General features: G+C 38.4%; 2 protein-coding genes across 3 annotated transcripts in view; one reads left to right on the plus strand and one right to left on the minus strand.

The window, feature by feature from the left end:
• TESK2 (testis associated actin remodelling kinase 2) overlaps positions 1-18,221 on the plus strand; it is a 138,760-nt gene that overhangs the window by 1,849 nt on the left and 118,690 nt on the right. The window lies entirely within an intron of this gene.
• On the minus strand, positions 16,150-17,611 carry LOC131504820 (dnaJ homolog subfamily A member 1-like). The gene has a single exon (XM_058717618.1). The coding sequence runs from the start codon at positions 17,495-17,497 to the stop codon at positions 16,304-16,306; it is 1,194 nt and encodes a 397-aa protein (XP_058573601.1). The 5' UTR covers positions 17,498-17,611; the 3' UTR covers positions 16,150-16,303.

Raw genomic sequence — 18,221 nt, forward strand, 5'->3', positions numbered from 1 at the left:
TGGCAATGATAGCAGTAGTCAGATCATAATGGATTGAGGAATAAATGGGAGGCAGTGAGTAAAATTACTCTTTCAACAAGTGTGGTTGTGAAAGAGATGATAGTAGTGAAACATCTTTATTGAGATGAGAATATACTTAAGGGTGCCTGGCTGTCTCAGTTGCTGGAGCATGCGACTCTTGATCTTGGGGTGGTGAGATCAAGCCCCACGTTGGGTGTAGAAATTGCTTAGAGATAAAATCTTTTTAAAAGAAAGAGAGAATATATTCTGCCAGATGCCATAAAGATGCTTTATAGATCACAACAGCCTTGTGGTTTAGGTATCAGTATCCTTCTTTTACAATTGGGAAGACTATAGGCAAGAATTTGAACAAAATCTATCTATCTCTGAAACCTGTGTTCTTTCCACTATGGTACATGGGTGTTTTTCTTTTTAGCATGAGTGAAAGAATTTTGTAGATTGAGTGGAAAATTTACCTAAGAAATCAGTTGGGTTTTATTCCTTGACAATAATACAAGTCAAGATGGATAATGATGTGGTAGAAGGAAAAGGTGAGGGAGTTTGACAGATGGCCTTCTTTTTTTTTTTTTTTTTAGTTTTTTTAACATTTATTTTTGAGAGAGAGATACAGAGAATGAGTGGGGGAGGGGCAGAGAGAGAGAAGGAGACAGAATCTGAAGCAGGCTGCAGGCTCTGAGCAAGCTGTCAGCACAGAGCCCGATGCAGGGCTCGAACCCACAAACTGTGAGATCATGACCTGAGCTGAAGTCGGATGCTCAACCTACTGAGCCACCCAGGCACTCCAGGTGGCCTTATTTTCTTGATGAGATTAGTTATCTGTAGAGAAGTCAATTATTTCTGGAGACTGAAGGAACTATGGTAAATATTAGGGCCATGGAAATCTTCAATAGGAAATGAAAGAAGAATAGATTAAGGATAAAAAAAAAAACAAAAAACATTGCTGATCACATTGAGGGCCCAGTAAAAGTTAGAAATAATGTATTTGTAATAGGGCCTAGTAGCATGGATTTTATACTTCTCCAGAAGCCTAAGAGCAGGAGAGCAAAAAAGATGGTTGAGTTGATCTAGAATTGGAATATACAAAAAAGAAAGATAAAATGGAGAGTAACTTTATACTGCTAGTAATAGTGTGGGAGATATGATGGAATCTGAGAGTCCAAGTTAGGATTATAAGTAAAAGATTGAAGAATAAGCAGACAATGAGAAATATAGTTGAAGATCAGGTTCTTTAAGAAATACAGAATGGGAAAGCTGAGAGTTCAATATTTCAAGGTTAAACAAACAAACAAACAAACAAACAAAACAACCAGGGTGTAACTGTCATAGTGCTGTTGAAGCCAGTGGAAGTATAGGCTTTGAAGTAGTGGGAGGTTATGGGGCTGTGAAGTATGTTGGCCATGTCATTAGTATGGATGTCATAGTTGCCCGGGATGATAGCAGGGAATGGAACACAGGAGATGTTGGGGTCTGTAGGTGGGGCTGGTCAGAACTGAGAGACTGAGGATCGAGTTGGAGGTTCTTGGTTACTTGTTAGAAGTAGTACTAGGTGATACAGATGTTTGTGAATTACTGTTGAGATCCTTGATACTTACTGCCCTGGATATTTGATGTATTCTCTTATACCGATATGTATTTGGGATGGTCTCAAACACAAATCCTTTGAGATTTAGCATATGGTGAGCCTGTTTAATTCTGTTTAAAAGTGTATGTATGGGGGCACCTGGGTGGCTCAGTTGGTTGAGCGTTTGACTTTGGCAAAGGTCATGATCTCACGGTTCATGTGTTCAAGCCCCGTGTCGGGCTTGCTGCTGTGACCACAGAACCTGCTTTGAATCCACTGTCCTCTCTCTGCCCCTACCCCGGTCATGCTTGCTCTCTCAAAAATGCATAAACATTAAAAAAAATAAGAATAAAAGTATTGGCAGGCTAGGCTAGGGACTCTCCACCCCAGGATCCCCAATAACATTTTGTGCTTATGTTATTTGTAAAAAGAAAATTACATATTTACATGTACTCATTCCTTGGCTTACTTATAGTAGAAAGCTGACTTGCTTTAATGTTTTTTCCCCCTATGTGAAAGTGTTTATAGATATATTCTTAGTGCCGTACCCTTCATTGTTCTGCAAAATGAATGTTGTGTTGGAATTTGAAACCTGTGATAAGGGCTTTTATAAGAATTTCATCTCCTTCCAGTAAATGAAGCCCAATTATTACAATGTATAGTGTGGGTGATGGTGAATGTTTTGGACCAACAATGGGTATTATACTATTTTCCAAGTCATCATACAGAGATTAATTACTTCAGTGTGGTGTCACTAGTATTATTTTTGCTGAGCACTCAAGAGTAGGTGGTTATTTCAGAGAAAAGCCTACTTGTGATAATTTTTTTTCTTTTTTTAATTTAATTTAATTTTTAAATTTATATCCAAATTAGCAGACAGTGCAACAATGATTTCAGCAGTAGATTCCTTAATGCCCCTTACCCATTTAGCCCATCCCCCCTCCCACAACCCCTCCAGTAACCCTCTGTTTGTTCTCCATATTTAAGAGTCTCTTATGTTTTGTCCCCCTCCCTGTTTTTATATTATTTTTGTTTCCCTTCCCTTGTGTTCATCTATTCTGTGTCTTAAAGTCCTCATATGAGTGAAGTCATATGATATTTGTCTTTCTCTGACTAATTTTGCTTAGCATAATACCCTCTAGTTCCATCCACATAGTTGCAAATGGCAAGATTTCATTCTTTTTGTTTGCCGAGTAATACTCCATTGTATATATATACCACATTTTCTTTATCTATTCATCCACTGATAGACATTTGGGCTCTTTCCATACTTTGGCTATTGTTGATGGTGCTGCTATAAACATTGAGGTGAGTGTGTCCCTTCGAAACAGCACACCTTTATCCCTTGGATAAATACCTAGTAGTGCAATTGCTGGGTCATAGAGTAGTTCTATTTTTAATTTTTTGAGGAACCTCCATACTGTATTCCAGAGTGGCTGCACCAGCTTGCATTCCCATTGTGGTAATTTTTTTTATAAGTAAGCTCTAGGCCCAACATGGGCTTGAACTCCTGACCCGAGATCAAGAGTCACATGCTCCACTGACTGAGCCAGGCAGGTGCCCCTTAAAAATTTTTTTTTCCCTTTTAAAATTTTTAAAAAAACTTTTTGTGATACATTTTTAAGTTTATTTTTATTTATTGTTTATTAAAAAATTTTTTTAATGTTTATTTTTGAGAGAGACAGACAGACTGTGAGCGGGGGAGGGGCAGAGAGAGAGGAGGCACAGAATCTGAAGCAGGCTCCAGGCTCTGAGCTGTTAGCACAGAGCCTCACATGGGGCTTGAACTCGCGAACTCTGACATCATGACCTGAGCCGAAGTTGGATGCTTAACCAACTGAGCCACCCAGGTGCCCCATATTTTTATTTATCTTGACAGAGCAATAGAGAGTAATCAGGGGGAGGGGACAAGATAGGAAGACTGAAGCCCAAGCAGGGATCAATGCAGGGCTTAAACTTATGAACCATGAGATCATGACCTGAGCTGAAATCAAGAGATGGATGCTCAACTGATTGAGCCACCCAGGCGTCCCTATTTGTGATCATTTTAAAGTCTTCCATTCCTGAAAATTTCAGAAAGGCAGTATGGTATAAGGAAAAACAATGTAATCAATCTTGTTATTATTAGCTATATGATTGTAGGCAAATTTCTTATCCTCTGTGAGATTCAGGTTTTCCAAAAAAAATTAATCTTTTGGGGCACCTGGGTGGCTCAGTCGGTTAAACTTCCAACTCTTGATTTTGGCTCAGATCATGATCTCACAGTTCGTAGGATTGAGCCCAGCATGGGCTCTGCACTGATAGCACGGAGCCTGCTTGGGATTCTCTCTCTCTGCCCTTTCCCTGCTCTCTCTCTTAAAATAAACAAACATTTAAAAAATTAATCTATGGGGGCGCCTGGGTGGCTCAGTCGGTTGGGTGTCCGACTTCGGCTCAGGTCATGATCTCGCAGTCCATGGGTTCGAGCCCCGCGTCGGGCTCTGTGCTGACAGCTTGGAGCCTGGAGCCTGTTTTGGATTGTGTGTCTCCCTCTCTCTCTGACCTTCCCCCATTCATGCTCTGTCTCTCTCTGTCTCAAAAATGAATAAACGTTAAAAAAAATAAAAAAATTAATCTATGAAGACATAATACATTCCATGATTAAATAAATGTTTGCATATTTATATATTTAATATAAACAGTGAAAGTCTCACTCCTATGCCTATCCCCCATGCACCCAGTTCCATGCCTCCTCCCAACTACTTTTACTAGTTTGTTTAACTAGGCTCCATGCCTAATATGGGGCTTGAACTCAGGACCCTGAGATTAGGAGTTGCATGCTGTACTGATTGAGGCAGCTAGATGCCCCTACTAGTTTCTTTATACTCTTTTAGACTTTCTTCAGGCAAATGCATATAAATATGAATATAAAATCTTATTTTTCCCAGGTAAACAATTTTTTTTATTTATTAAAAAAATTTTTTTTTAATGTTTATTTATTTTTGAGAGAGAGAGAGAGAGCGTGAGCAGGGGAGGGCCAGAGAGAGAGGGAGACACAGAATTCAAAGCAGGCTCCAGGGTCCAAGCTGTCAGCACAGAGCCTGACATGGGGCTCAAACCCATGAACCGTGATATCATGACCTGAGCTGAAGTCGGGCACTTAACCAACTGAGCCACCCAGGCGCCCCTAAACAATTTTTTTTAATGTTTACTTTTCAGAGAGAGCAAGAGATAGAGTGAGAGTGGAGGAGGGGCAGAGAGAGAGGGAGACACAGAATCTGAAGCAGGCTCCAGGCTCTGAGCTGTCAGCACAGAGCCCAACACAGAGCCTGAACTCACTAACTGCGATATCATGACCTAAGTAGAAGTTGGTTGCTTAACTGACTGAGCCACCAAGGCGCCCTCAGCTTTTTTTTAAAGTAAGCTTTGCGTGCAACGTGGGGCTCAAACTCACAACCTTGAGATCAGGAGTCCCACACTCCACTGACTGAGCCAGCCAGGCTTCCCTATTTTTCCCATTTTTAATGTAAAAGTTAGCACATGGTTCCCCATTCATCTGTACTCCCTGCCCACCCTATACTGCTTTTTCACATACTATATCTTGGAGACCTTTTTATTTTTTTTTTCAACATTTTTTATTTTATTTTTGGGACAGAGAGAGACAGAGCATGAACGGGGGAGGGGCAGAGAGAGAGGGAGACACAGAATCGGAAACAGGCTCCGAGCCATCAGCCCAGAGCCTGACGCGGGGCTCGAACTCACAGACCGCGAGATTGTGACCTGGCTGAAGTCGGACGCTTAACCGACTGCGCCACCCAGGCACCCCTTGGAGACCTTTTTAGATCAGTATGTAAAAAGCTTCTGCTTTCTTTTCTTTTTTTTTTTTTAAACATAAAATAAAAAATTTTTTTAAAGTAATCTCTACACTTAATGTGGGGGTCGAACTGAACCACAAGATCAAGTGTCACATGTTCCACCGAGCCAGCCAGGTGCCCCTCTTTCTTTCTTTTTTCTAATTATTTTTTTTAATGTTTATTTATTTTTGACAGAGAGAGAGGTAGAGCATGAATGGGGAGGGACAGAGAGAGGGGGAGACACAGAATCCCAAGCAGGCTCCAGGCTCTGAGCTGTTAGCACAGAGCCCGATGCAGGGCTCAAACCCACAGACCGCAAGATCATGACCTGAGCCAAAGTTGGATGCTCAACCGACTGAACCACCCAGGCGCCCTAACCTCTTTCTTTTTTATTTTATTTTATTTTATTTTATTTTATTTTATTTTATTTATTTTTTATAAAATTTTTTTTTTAATTTTTAAATTTATTTTTGAAGGAGAGAGAGAGACAGAGCATGAGTGGGGGAGGAGCACAGAGAGAGGGAGACAGAATTCGACGCAGGCTCCAGGGTCTAAACCTCCAGCACAGAGCCTGATGCAGGGCCTGAACCCACAAACTGTGAGATCATGACCTGAGCCGAAGCCGGATACTCAACCCACTGAGCCACCCAGGCGCCCCTCTTTCTTTCTTTTTTAAAAAATCACCTGCATAGTATTCCATTGAGTGGCTCTATCATAATTTATTTAACTAGTTCCTTATTGTTGGACATTTGTATTACTTCCAGGTTTCCTATATTGTAAGCAATTCTGTAAGGAAGCCCCTTGAACATATGTCATTTTACATGTGTATAAGGGTAGTTATAGAATAAATTGGAAGAAAGTGGGATTTCTAAGTCAAAGGATATTTGCATTTATAAATATGAAATACTGCCAAATTGCTTTCCTTAGAGGTTATTCTAAGATATATTGCTTGAGGTATATCAAGCTTGCTTGATCACTCACCAACATTAGCTGTATCATAGCTAATACTTATAAAGTGGTTACTACGTGCCAGACAATATCTGAAGTGCTTTATACATATTACTTCCTTTAATCTTACTAACATCCCTTTGAGATAGGTACTATTATTATCTCTGTTTTTCAGGTGAATAAATTGAGAAATAGAGAATTTAAGTGACTTGCCCAAACCATACAGCTATTGTGGCAGAAATTCAAACTATGCACTCTGGCTCTAGGGTCAGTGTTGTTAATATTATGCTTTGCTATTATCAAAGTTGAGTTTTTGCCAATCTGATAGAGAAAAATGGTACCTAGTTTTAAGTTTTAAAAAAGTTGTGGTAAAAGTTAAGCATCTATTTATATTGTTTGAATTATTCATATTTCATTTTCTATAAACTACCTGTTTAAATTCTTATTTTTCTGTTGTCATAGGCCTCTTTTCTGTTGATTTCTAGGTCTCTCTCTATTTTTATACACATCACACACACATACTTTATATAATTCATGTATATATGATAGTTTGTTTTCCTGTGGTATGTGTTCCCATTTTGGTATTTGTCTTCTGTTTTCCTTTATTTTATTCCCATGCAGAACTTTTAGATTTTTATTTAGGCAAATTTCTTTCTTTTTTTTATGTAGACAAATTTCTTAATCTTTTCTTTTATGGCTTTTGGATTTTGAGTCATTTAGAAAGGCCTCCATTTTAATCCTTCATTTTTTAATCTATCCAGTGGGAACAAGAAAACAGAATTATTGTGAAGGTCAAAGTGCTTTGTGAACTATAAACTGTAAATCATTATACAGATGAAATATGGTGTTGTTATTTATTAATTTGACTTCTGAATAAATTGTATGGAGGCTGTCATCTCTTCTGCATTAAGTGGAATACATTGACATAATTTTCTTTCTGCAATGTGGAAAAACTCGTGGTATTGATGTTGTGGTCAGTGTTTTCCTTGGGCAATTTACATGGGATCTTTTTCAAAAGTAGATACTGTGGAAATCCGGAAGTATTTTGGCATACATTAGTTTTGTTCTTTTTAAAAAAAATTTTTAATGTTTTTGTTTATTTTTGAGAGACAGAGGAAGAGCTCAATGAGTGGGGGAGGGGCAGAGAGAGGAAGACACAGAATCTGAAGCAGGTTCCAGTCTCTGAGCTGTCAGCACAGAGCCCAACTCGGGCCTCCAACTCGTGAACCGAGAGATTGTGACCTGTGCTGAAGTCGGATGCTTACCCAACTGAGCCACCCAGACACCCCGTTCTTGTTTTTTTTAAATTTTATTAATGTTTTATTTATTTTTGAGAGAGAGAACGAAGGGGGGAGGAGCGGCAGAGAGAGAGAGGGAGACCCAGAATCCAAAGCAGGCTCCAGGCTCTGAGCTGTCAGCACAGAGCCTAATGCAGGGCTCCAACTTGTGAACCGAGAGATCATGACCTGTGCCGAAGTTGGATGCTTAACCAACTGAGCCACCCAGGTGCCTCAGTTTATTCTTTATATTTGAAATCTATAATTAGAATCTGACTAAAAGTTCTAAAAAATTGTTTTGCTTTCATATTAGCTCTGATACACAAATTTATACATTGTTTACTTTGGGTATTATATTCCTACTGATTTGTAGGAATTTGTGATTTGTGAGGATATCTCACATATATATTTGTGTGTATGTGTGTTTATAAAATTAATGCATTTTCATTAAGGAAGAATGGGGAAATAGAGGTAATTTTAAAGGAAAAGATAGAAATTATTCAAATCCTCCCTAGATTCAAACAGTTAATAGCCAGTATTAACAGTTTGGACTGTATTCTCTCAGAATTCTTCTTGTGTTTGTGTCTGTATTATCATCACCAACTCTCTAGAGCTTGGCATAGTGCTTGGCTCCTAGTAGGTACTAAATAAATATTTGTTGATTGAATGAATAAAAGAATGAATATGCTTTTACATAGAAAGTATGGAATCTTGGAGCGCCTGGGTGGCTCAGTTGGTTAAGCATCTAACTCTTGATTTCAGCTCAGGTCATGATCTCACGGTTCGTGAGATTGAGCCCTGCGTCAGACTTTGCACTGTCAGCATAGAGTCGTCTTGGGATTCTCTCTCACCCTCTCTCCCTGGCCTCCTCTGCTCACGCGTGCATTCTCTCTCTCTCTCTCTCTCTCTCTCAAAATAAACAAATAAACATTAAAACTTTTTTTTAAAAAACATGGAATCTCAATGGCCTATTTTTTTCCTCCACTGTAAATTTTGATTCATATAGTAGTATTGAAATTTGTATGCCACAATTCATTTGGAGGTGAGTAAGTTTGAGTCTAAGCCCTCACGGAGCTCATAGTCCAGTGAAAGAGATAGATAAACAACAATTAAAATACTATGTAATTACTGTAATAGCAAAGATTTGTGCAAGGCATTATCAAAGCACAAAAAAAGGAGATTGAGGGGTCAGAGGACACTTCCCACGTGTGGTGATTATTGAGAGAGTCGTTTGAAGAGGTCATGAAGAACATAACAGGGAGAAAGAATAATACCTGTACAGGCATTGAAGTAAGAGCAGGGCTCTACAAATTGTTCTCTATGTCTGGAATAGATCGTGTCTGTGGGTAAAGGGATAGAGATAGATGAGGCTGGAGATGAGGGTAGCAGAAAATAAGAAAGAGCCTTTGTATCACACATGAAGAGTTCTCAAAAGTTTACTCCGCTTGGAGAATAGATTGGAAGAGGTGCAAGAGTAGCGATAGGAAGACATTAATTGAGTACAACCAGTTAGAATGAGGTGAATATCACTTCAGCTGAAATAGGAAGGGAAAGGTGGGCTTGAAAGGTGGGTTAAGGTGGATATGATTAGGCCCGTTTTAGTAGAGCATAGTATTTGAAAGCCAGACTAAGGAATTATGGATGCAACAAATGTCACTGAAGATTGTCATGTTATGTGACCTGTTACAGGTTGTAGTGTGCTTCCTTCTGGCTAATCTGAAATAATGTTGAAATCTTTCATGCCTGTGAAGTAGTAGAAATATTTCACAGGAGTGAAATTTTGGCCTGAAAATGACCCTTTATTTGAAAGGAAACTTATGTGTGTATTTGATAAAGACCCTTGAGAAAAGGCATTGTGAGAAAATACTTTTTTTTATTTTTAATTTTTTAAATGTTTAGAGAGAGAGGGTGAGCAAGTGGGGGGAGGGGCAGAGGGAGAGAGGAGAGAGAGAGAATCCCAACCAGGCTCCGAGCCATCAGCGCAGGGCCCAATGTGGGGCTTGATCCCATGAACCACGAGATCATGACGTGAGCTGAAACCAAGAGTCAGACACTTAACCCACTGAGCCACCCAGGTGCCCCAGAAAATACATTTTTAAATAGTTGTATGCTGTTTCCTTTGGATTCTTAAGACCAGATAATTCCTCTGGCATGGTAAAGTTCTGGTCATGTTGGGGCTTCATAACAAATTTAAGGAAATCATATTTTTAAAAATTTTTTTATTTTTTGGGACAGAGAGAGACAGAGCATGAACGGGGGAGGGGCAGAGAGAGAGGGAGACACAGAATCGGAAACAGGCTCCAGGCTCTGAGCCATCAGCCCAGAGCCTGACGCGGGGCTCGAACTCACGGACCGCGAGATCGTGACCTGGCTGAAGTCGGACGCTTAACCGACTGCGCCACCCAGGCGCCCCAAGGAAATCATATTGAAAGCCCTCTTAAAGCACCATAATTATACCAGAGAATACATTTTATTTTATTTTAAAATGTTTATTTTTGAGAGAGGCAGAGAGAGCGTGGGAGAGGCAGAGAGATGGGGGGAGACAGAGATCTCAAGCAGGCTCCGTGCTGACAGCACAGAACCTGATGCGGGGCTCGAACTCACAAACTCTGAGGTCATGACCTGAGCCGAAACCACGAGTCAGATACTTAACTGACTGAGCCACCCAGGCACCCCCAGAGAATACATTTTAAACTGCAATTGAAATTTTTTCCTAAACTTAAATCAGAAAAAATATTTCAAGGAAGCAAACCCCTATCAGAAAGTTAAAGAAATGCGAGGTAATATGCTGCAATTAATATGAATTCAGTTTAATGACTACATCCTTTGTAGTTGTATTTATATACATTCATAATTAAATGTTTTAAGAGATTCAAGTTCATATAGATTGATTTTGAAATTATGTGAACTTTGCCACATTTATTATGTCAAATTGATACTTTGTTTTATAATTATAGAAGCTATATACCATTATAGAAGGTTTAGAATAAGAGTAAAGAACAAGTCATAATCTTTTTACCCCAAAATAACATTATCACTTGGTATTATTCCCTTATTTTTTTCCAGTGCATAATTTTATATAATTATAATCACCGATTATTCAATTTTTACATTCTTTGCCTTTCCCTCTTCCCATTTCACATATATCATAAATTTTGTCTCATGTGGTCTAAGCTACTGTTGTAGGAGGGATGAAAGGATAGATCTACCTTTTTAACTTCATTTTTTATTTTTATTTTTTAAAAAAAAATTTTTTTTTTCAACGTTTTTTATTTATTTTTGGGACAGAGAGAGACAGAGCATGAACGGGGGAGGGGCAGAGAGAGAGGGAGACACAGAATCCGAAACAGGCTCCAGGCTCCGAGCCATCAGCCCAGAGCCTGACGCGGGGCTCGAACTCACGGACCGCGAGATCGTGACCTGGCTGAAGTCGGACGCTTAACCGACTGCGCCACCCAGGCGCCCCTTAACTTCATTTTTTAAACAAAAGTAATGCATGATCATTGCAAGAAACAACTATAAAGAATGTATTCCATAAAAAATTGAGTGTCTCTTATAATCACTTCTTCCACCAAGATGACAGTTTATATATTCCTCTAAATTGTTTTCTAGGCATATACTCATTTAATTCTCTTAAAAACTCAGGGAGATATAGTTAATATTTATCTCTATTTTATAGATAAGAAGATACAATGTTCACTATTATACCAAAAAATAAAAACAAGATCCCACTATTTATTCTATTTTGCAACTTGCTATTGTTACTTAACAGTGAAACTTAGACATCTTTCCATGTTAGTATGTATAAAATTGATCTCATTCTTTTAATGACTATTAAATTATATGGATATGCTATAATTTTTTTAACCTATCCCTATTGATGGACATTTGGATTATCTCTGTTTTTTTTCTGTTATTGATAATGACAACATGTAAGTTATTATTCTTGTACATATATCTTTGTGTACTTGTCTTAACTGTCATTTTTAATGGCTATAAAATATTCCTTTTAGTGGAAATAATACATTTGAGAAAAACAAAATTGAATAAAAATATTTTTTTGGTGAATATTTTTTGATAGTACTTCATGTTATTAATTTTATTTTCCCTTTTATCAGATTCCTTCTTTAACCTTTGCAATGTAAACTATAGAATAGTCTACCCTAACCCCAGAACTAATTTCCTCTTTCCTCTTGATTGCTTTCTTTCCTACAGTCTCTGCAATGGGCTTCTGACTTACTTTATCAGAACAGATGAGTTGTTTGATGATCTAAGTGGTCATGTTTAGGTCTTCTTAAAATAAAATAGGAACATTTATCAGAAGAGGTATTATCCTGGAAACTCACACATTCTCCTAGTACTTTAGCATTTCAGCTTATTTGAATGGGGTCTAATAATATCAGTTTACCTTGTGTCAAGTTTCATGTTCCAGCATTCAAAGTTGAAGATACATTTAGTGTATTTAGAAGATCAGAAGCCATGTTTTTAATATCTAGATTATGGGAAATAATAGTCCTATTCAATTTTGTCCTAGTTAGATTATATATTTAATATTGTGCACATTTTTTACTATTGTGTTTTAGCAGACCTTTCACAGTTTGGAGGGCAATCAAGGCTAAACTATAAAGAAGGTAACCAGGGAGATCTTGATGCACTGTTCTATGGGAAACCTGAAAGACTTGTGTGTATTTTCCCTGGGGAAGACTTGGTAACTGAAAAGCTATCATAAAGAAGAAAAAAAAGTCTTAATTTGTTGCATTCTTGCAGCATTCAAAACTAGGACTAAGGGTGGAGCAGGGAAGGGAGAGGAAAGAGAATTCATGTTTAGTAAATTCTTACTGTGTGACAGGCACTTTGCCCAGTACTTCATATATGCATTTTTATTCTTTAACTCCTTAGTATGTTCTCATTTAATGTTTATTTATTTTTGAAGGAGAGAGAGACAGAGCGTGAGCAGAGGAGGGACAGAGAGAGAAGGAGACACAGAATCTGAAGCAGGCTCCAGGCTCTGAGCTGCCTGCACAGAGCCTGATGGGGGGCTTGAACTCACAGCGGTGAGATCATGACCTGAGCCGAAGTCAGACGCCTGACTGAGCCACCCAGGTGCCCCTAGTATGTTCTCATTTAATTCTCATAATAACTCAATGAGATATAGTTAATATTTCCATATTATAGATAAGGGCAGAATTTAACATGCCCAAGATCATTAAGCTACTAAATTGGAATAAAAAAATTAAAATTTTTTATTTTTATTTTTGAGAGATAGAGTGTGAGTGGGGGAGGGGCAGAGAGAGGAGACACAGAATCTGAAGCAGGTTCCAGGCTCTGAGCTGACTGGACGTGGGGCTTGAACTCATGGACCAAGAGATCATGGCCCGAGCCGAAGTTGGACGCTTAACCAACTGAGCCACCCGGATGCCCCAGATTCAAAATTTTAAAAATTTATTTTGTTTATTTTAGTCACACACATATATCTAATTAATTATTAAATGTTTATTTTTGAGAGAGAGTGCACATGCACATGGGGGAGGGGCACAGAGAGAGGGAGACAGGATCAGAAGCAGGCTCCTTGCACAGACAGCAGAGAGTCCTGTGCAGGACTCAAACTCATGAACTATGAGATCATGACCTGAGCTGAAGTCTGTCGCTTAACAGACTGAGTCACCCAGGCGCCCCCTCCATATATGTTAAATATATAATAATATTTTAGAAAAATCGCTTTTTTCCTGCTCTCATTTCATGAAATTTTAAGACTTTACATGCTTTTTCAATTTCAGTATCTTCGCCATCACTAGGTCCTTTTTGAATTATCTAGCACAGTTCACCATGGTATATCCTCTGCTATTCCATTTAAACTGTTTGAGATATAACAGTTTTTGAATATATGTGTGTTGCTTTTTTAGAAATTTTATTCCAAGCAATAAGTACTCATTCACACAACATAAAAGCAGCTGGTTTTTCCATTTCTAGTGTTGATGTTTGTGATCTCTTTGCTGTACAGGCATAGTCTTGGAGATATTGCAGATTTAGTTCCATACCAACACATTAAAATGGGCCAAATGAAATTTTTGATTCTCAGTACATATAAAATTTATGTTTATACTATGCTGTAGTCTGTTATGTATACAGTAGCATTATATCAAAAAATATATATACACCTTAGTTAAAAAATACAGTGTACCCTGAACAACACAGGGGTTGGGGTGTTGACTCCTGGTGTGGTAAAAAATTCACATATAACTTAACTACTAATAGCCTGCTGTTGACTGGAAGTCTTTTTTTTTTTTTATTAAAAATTTTTACTGTTTATTTATTAATCAGCCTGAGCTGAAGTTGGACGCTTAACTGACTGAGCCACCCAGGTGCCACTTTTTAAAAATTTTTTAACATTTATTCATTTTTGAGAGACAGAGACAGAGTGTTAGCGGGGGAGGAACAGACAGAGAGGGAGACACAGAATCTGAAGCAGGCTCCAGGCTCTGAGCTGTTAGCACAGAGCCCAGCGTGGGGCTTGAACCCACAAACCGTGAGATCATGATCTGAGTCCAAGTCAGACGCTTAACTGACTGAGCCACCCAAGTGCCCCATGGAAGTCTTACCAAAAAGACAGTTGATTAACGTATTTTGTATATATATTATGTATTGTATTCTTACAATAAAGTAAGTTAGAGAAAAGAATTTGTTTTGTTTTTTTGTTTTGTTTTGAAATGAAAATGTTATTAAGAAAGTCTTTGGAAAATATATTTATAGTACTGTACTATATTTATCAAAAACTCATTTATAAGTGGACCATGTAGTTCAAACATGTGTTGTTTGAGGGTCAGTACTGTATTGCTTAAAAATGCTAACCATCATCTCACCTTTCAGTGAGTCATAATCTTTTTGCTGGTGGAGAGTCATGTCTGAATGTTGATGGCTGCTCCCTGATCAGCATAGTGGTTACTGAAGGTTGAGGAAGCTGTAGCAATTTCTTAAAATAAGACAAGAATGTGAAGTTTGCCACATTGATATTTCTGTTACTTCCAGGAATGATTCCTCTGTAGCATGTAACGCTGTTTGATAGCATTTTACCCACAGGAGAACTTCTTTCCAAACTGGAGTCAGTCTTCTCAAACCCTGTAGCTGCTTTATCACCTAAGTTTATGTGATGTTCTAAAGCCTTTGTTTTCATTTCAACAATCTTCACAGCATCTTCAGGAGTAGATTCCACCCTAAGAAAATACTTTATTTGCTCACCCATAAAAAGCAAGTTTTATCATGAGATTGTAATAGTTGAGTCACATCTTTGGGCTGCACTTCTAATTTTTTTCCTATTTCCACCCCATCTGCAGTTACTTCCTCCATTGATGTCTTGAACCTGACAAAGTCATGTGTAAGGATTGGAATCAGTTTCTTCCAAACTCTTATTTACTGTTGCTATTTTGACTTCTTCCCATGAATAGCAAATGTTCTTAATGGAATCTAGAATGGTGAATCCTTTCCAGGAGATTTTCAGTTTATTTTGTCCAGATTCATCAAAGGAATCATTTCCTATTGCAGCTGTAGCCTTATGGAATGTGTTTCTTTTTCTTTTTATATTTTTGAGAGAGAGAGAGAGAGAGAGAGAGAGAGAGAGATTGAGAATGCACAAGTAGGGGAGGGACAGAGAGGGAGAGAGAATCCCAGCCAGGCTGTGCATTATCAGCACAGAGTCCGATGCCTGCTAGGCTCCAACTCACAAACCATGAGATTGTGACCTGGACTGAAGTCAGACACTTAACTGACTGGGCCACCCAGGTGCTCCTGAAATGTGTTCCTTAAGTAATAAGACTTGAAAGTAAAAATTAACTGGCCTAACTTCAAGATTGTGTCTCAGGGACTAGGGAAGCCCTAGGAGAAGGAGAGAGAAGAGGGAAAAGCTGGTTGATGGGGCAGTTAGAACACTCACAATATTCATCATGTCAGCTCTCCATCTTATATGGTGCAGTTTGTGACATCCCCAGATAATTAGTAACATCACAGATCACCATAACAAGTACAATAATAATGAAAAGTTTGCCGTAGTGGAAGAATTACCAAAATGAGAGAGAGATGAGAAGTGAAGAAATGCTGTTGGAAAATGGTGCCAATAGACTTAATCAATGCAGGGTTGCCATAAACCTTCAGTTTGTAAAAAATGCACTATCTGTGAAGCATAGTAATTTATGCACAATAAAATAAGGTATACCTATATTCATTTGCTGGATTTTTTTAATTGAAAAAATGTTTATCTTTTGTTTCTGAAGCCTTTTTGTTTTTGTTATTATGAGCAAAATGTAAGTAACACCCATTTACCCATCTCCCATATATAAGTTATTAACATTTTGTAAAATTTGCTACATTTATTTTTTTCTGATATATTTTAATGAAACTACAGACATGCTATTTCACCTCTGTTTTTCCAAAAATAAGTCTTATATAATCTTAATGTCATTGTCACACTTAACAAAATTGATAATAATTTTCTTTTTCTTTTTTTTTTTTTTTGAGCTTTTATATTTTTTATTCTTCATTTAACTTTTAAAACACTACTATAGTTGAATATTAAAACAAAAACAATAATAGCAAGTAGTGAGCTATGATTATAGTCCTTCATTCGTTCACTACTGCATATAAAATGCCAGCAGTGTTCTTCACTGGCCCCATTAAGAGGTCTGACACTGAACACCTCCCCTAGGGTGATGTTCATCATCCTCATACGCTTCTCCATTGTAATGGCGCCTTCTTTCCTGATTTGGATCAAAGTCCACCAGTTCTACCTGGTCCATTTCATCAGTCTCTTCTACTTCCTTCCTCTCAGGTAGGAGTTTTTCCAGCAAAGACAGTTTATCAGGAGAGAGAAAGCCATTCTCAGGGAAGTTTACCTTAAATTCGATGATTAGGCGACCCTTTTCGTATGGTCTACGATAAATTGGCATGCCTTCATTCAGCACACACTTGATATCTCCATGCTTGACAATCTGACCTGGATGAGAGGTAATGACAATGGTTCTGTTGTCTAGAGTAGATATTGGCTTTTGAAAGCCGCACAGTGCTTCAACCAGCTGTATGTCCATACACATGAAAAGATGCTCTCCTCGCCTAGTAAAAACAGCATGGTCCTTCTGATCTAAAACAATGATAATATCTCCTGGTTCCAGTCCAGGTTCTTGGTCTCCTTCACCATGGAATGTTATCTTCTGGCCATCTTTCATGCCTTTGTCAATATGAACTTCTAGAATCTTCTTTTCTCGAACTATCTTCCTTCCATTGCAGCTTTTACATCTATCTTTAGGACTGATCCGTTCCCCATGGCCCTGGCACTCCATGCACACAGATTGAATTTGCTGAACCATTCCAGGTCCTATCTGATGAATTCTTATTTGCATTCCAGTACCTCGGCAATTGGGACAACATTCTACTGCTCCTTTCTTACCACCTCGGCCTTCACATTTGTCGCAAATCACATTCTTTTGCAGAGCTAGTTTTCTTGTTGCACCATTATATAAATCTTCTAAGGTTACAGAGAGCTGATGCACAACATTTTTACCTCTCCTCTCTCTCTGCATCCTTCCTCCTCCTCCAAAAAACATATCAAAGATGTCCATGGGGGAGCCAAAACCATCACCTGCTCCACCTTCTTTAATTGCCTGTTCTCCTCCTTTGTCATATAATTCCCTTTTCTTCGCATCAGAGAGCACTTCATAAGCTTGAGAAATCTGTTTAAACTTCTCTCCTTCATTTGGATTCTTGTCAGGGTGGTACTTCAAAGCCAATTTCCTGTAAGCCTTTTTCAATTCTTCCTGGGTGGCATTGGGTTTGACCCCCAAAACATCATAGTAAGTAGTTTCTTTCACCATTTTCTACAGCCGGTGAGGGGGCCGAGGCCGGTGTGGGGGAGCGGGAAGGAGCGCGTTGCTGGGCGCAGCTCGGGCAGCCGCCGCTCCTCCGCTTTTCAGCGAGCGTTCTGGAAAGTTCCCTGATAATAATTTTCTACTATCATCAGGGTGCCTGACTGGCTCAGGCAGAAGAGCATATGACTCTTGATCTCGTGGTTGTAAGTCTGAGCTCCATGTTGGGTGTAAAGATTACTAAAAAAAGATTGATAAACTTAAAAAAAATGATTTTCTACCATCATCTAGTAGAAATCCTTATAAAAATTTCCTCAGTTATCTTTTATATCTAGTTTGTTCAAATCAGGATTCAATCAAGTATCATTACTGTATTAAAGTCATTATAGCTCTTAATTCTCCTTCAGAGTCAGAATTTGAATAGAATACTATGTTTTCCATTCTTATAATTCTTCAGAAAGAAAAACTTTTGTAACAATTAGAACTTTCCAATAATAGAACAAGCCACTGGAGGAATTAGTGGGCTCTTTCTTAGTGGTGTTTTTTCAGTAGGCTGGGCTGACTCTTGCTTCTGTAATGTTCAATCCATTGGCCACCATTCTTCATATTATTTGACTACCTTGTGGCATTTGATAATGTTCATCATTTCCACCTTTGGCTTGTGTGACATACTTTCTCCTGGTTTTATTTTTACCTCTATTGTTTCCCTTTTGTTCTGTATATGTTAGTGTTT

Source organism: Neofelis nebulosa, chromosome 2, assembly GCF_028018385.1.
Source record: "Neofelis nebulosa isolate mNeoNeb1 chromosome 2, mNeoNeb1.pri, whole genome shotgun sequence".
Lineage (NCBI taxonomy): Eukaryota > Metazoa > Chordata > Mammalia > Carnivora > Felidae > Neofelis > Neofelis nebulosa.

Excerpts from the sequence above, each read along its gene's own strand:
- LOC131504820 (XM_058717618.1), bottom strand. The coding sequence starts at position 17,497 with ATGGTGAAAGAAACTACTTACTATGATGTTTTGGGGGTCAAACCCAAT.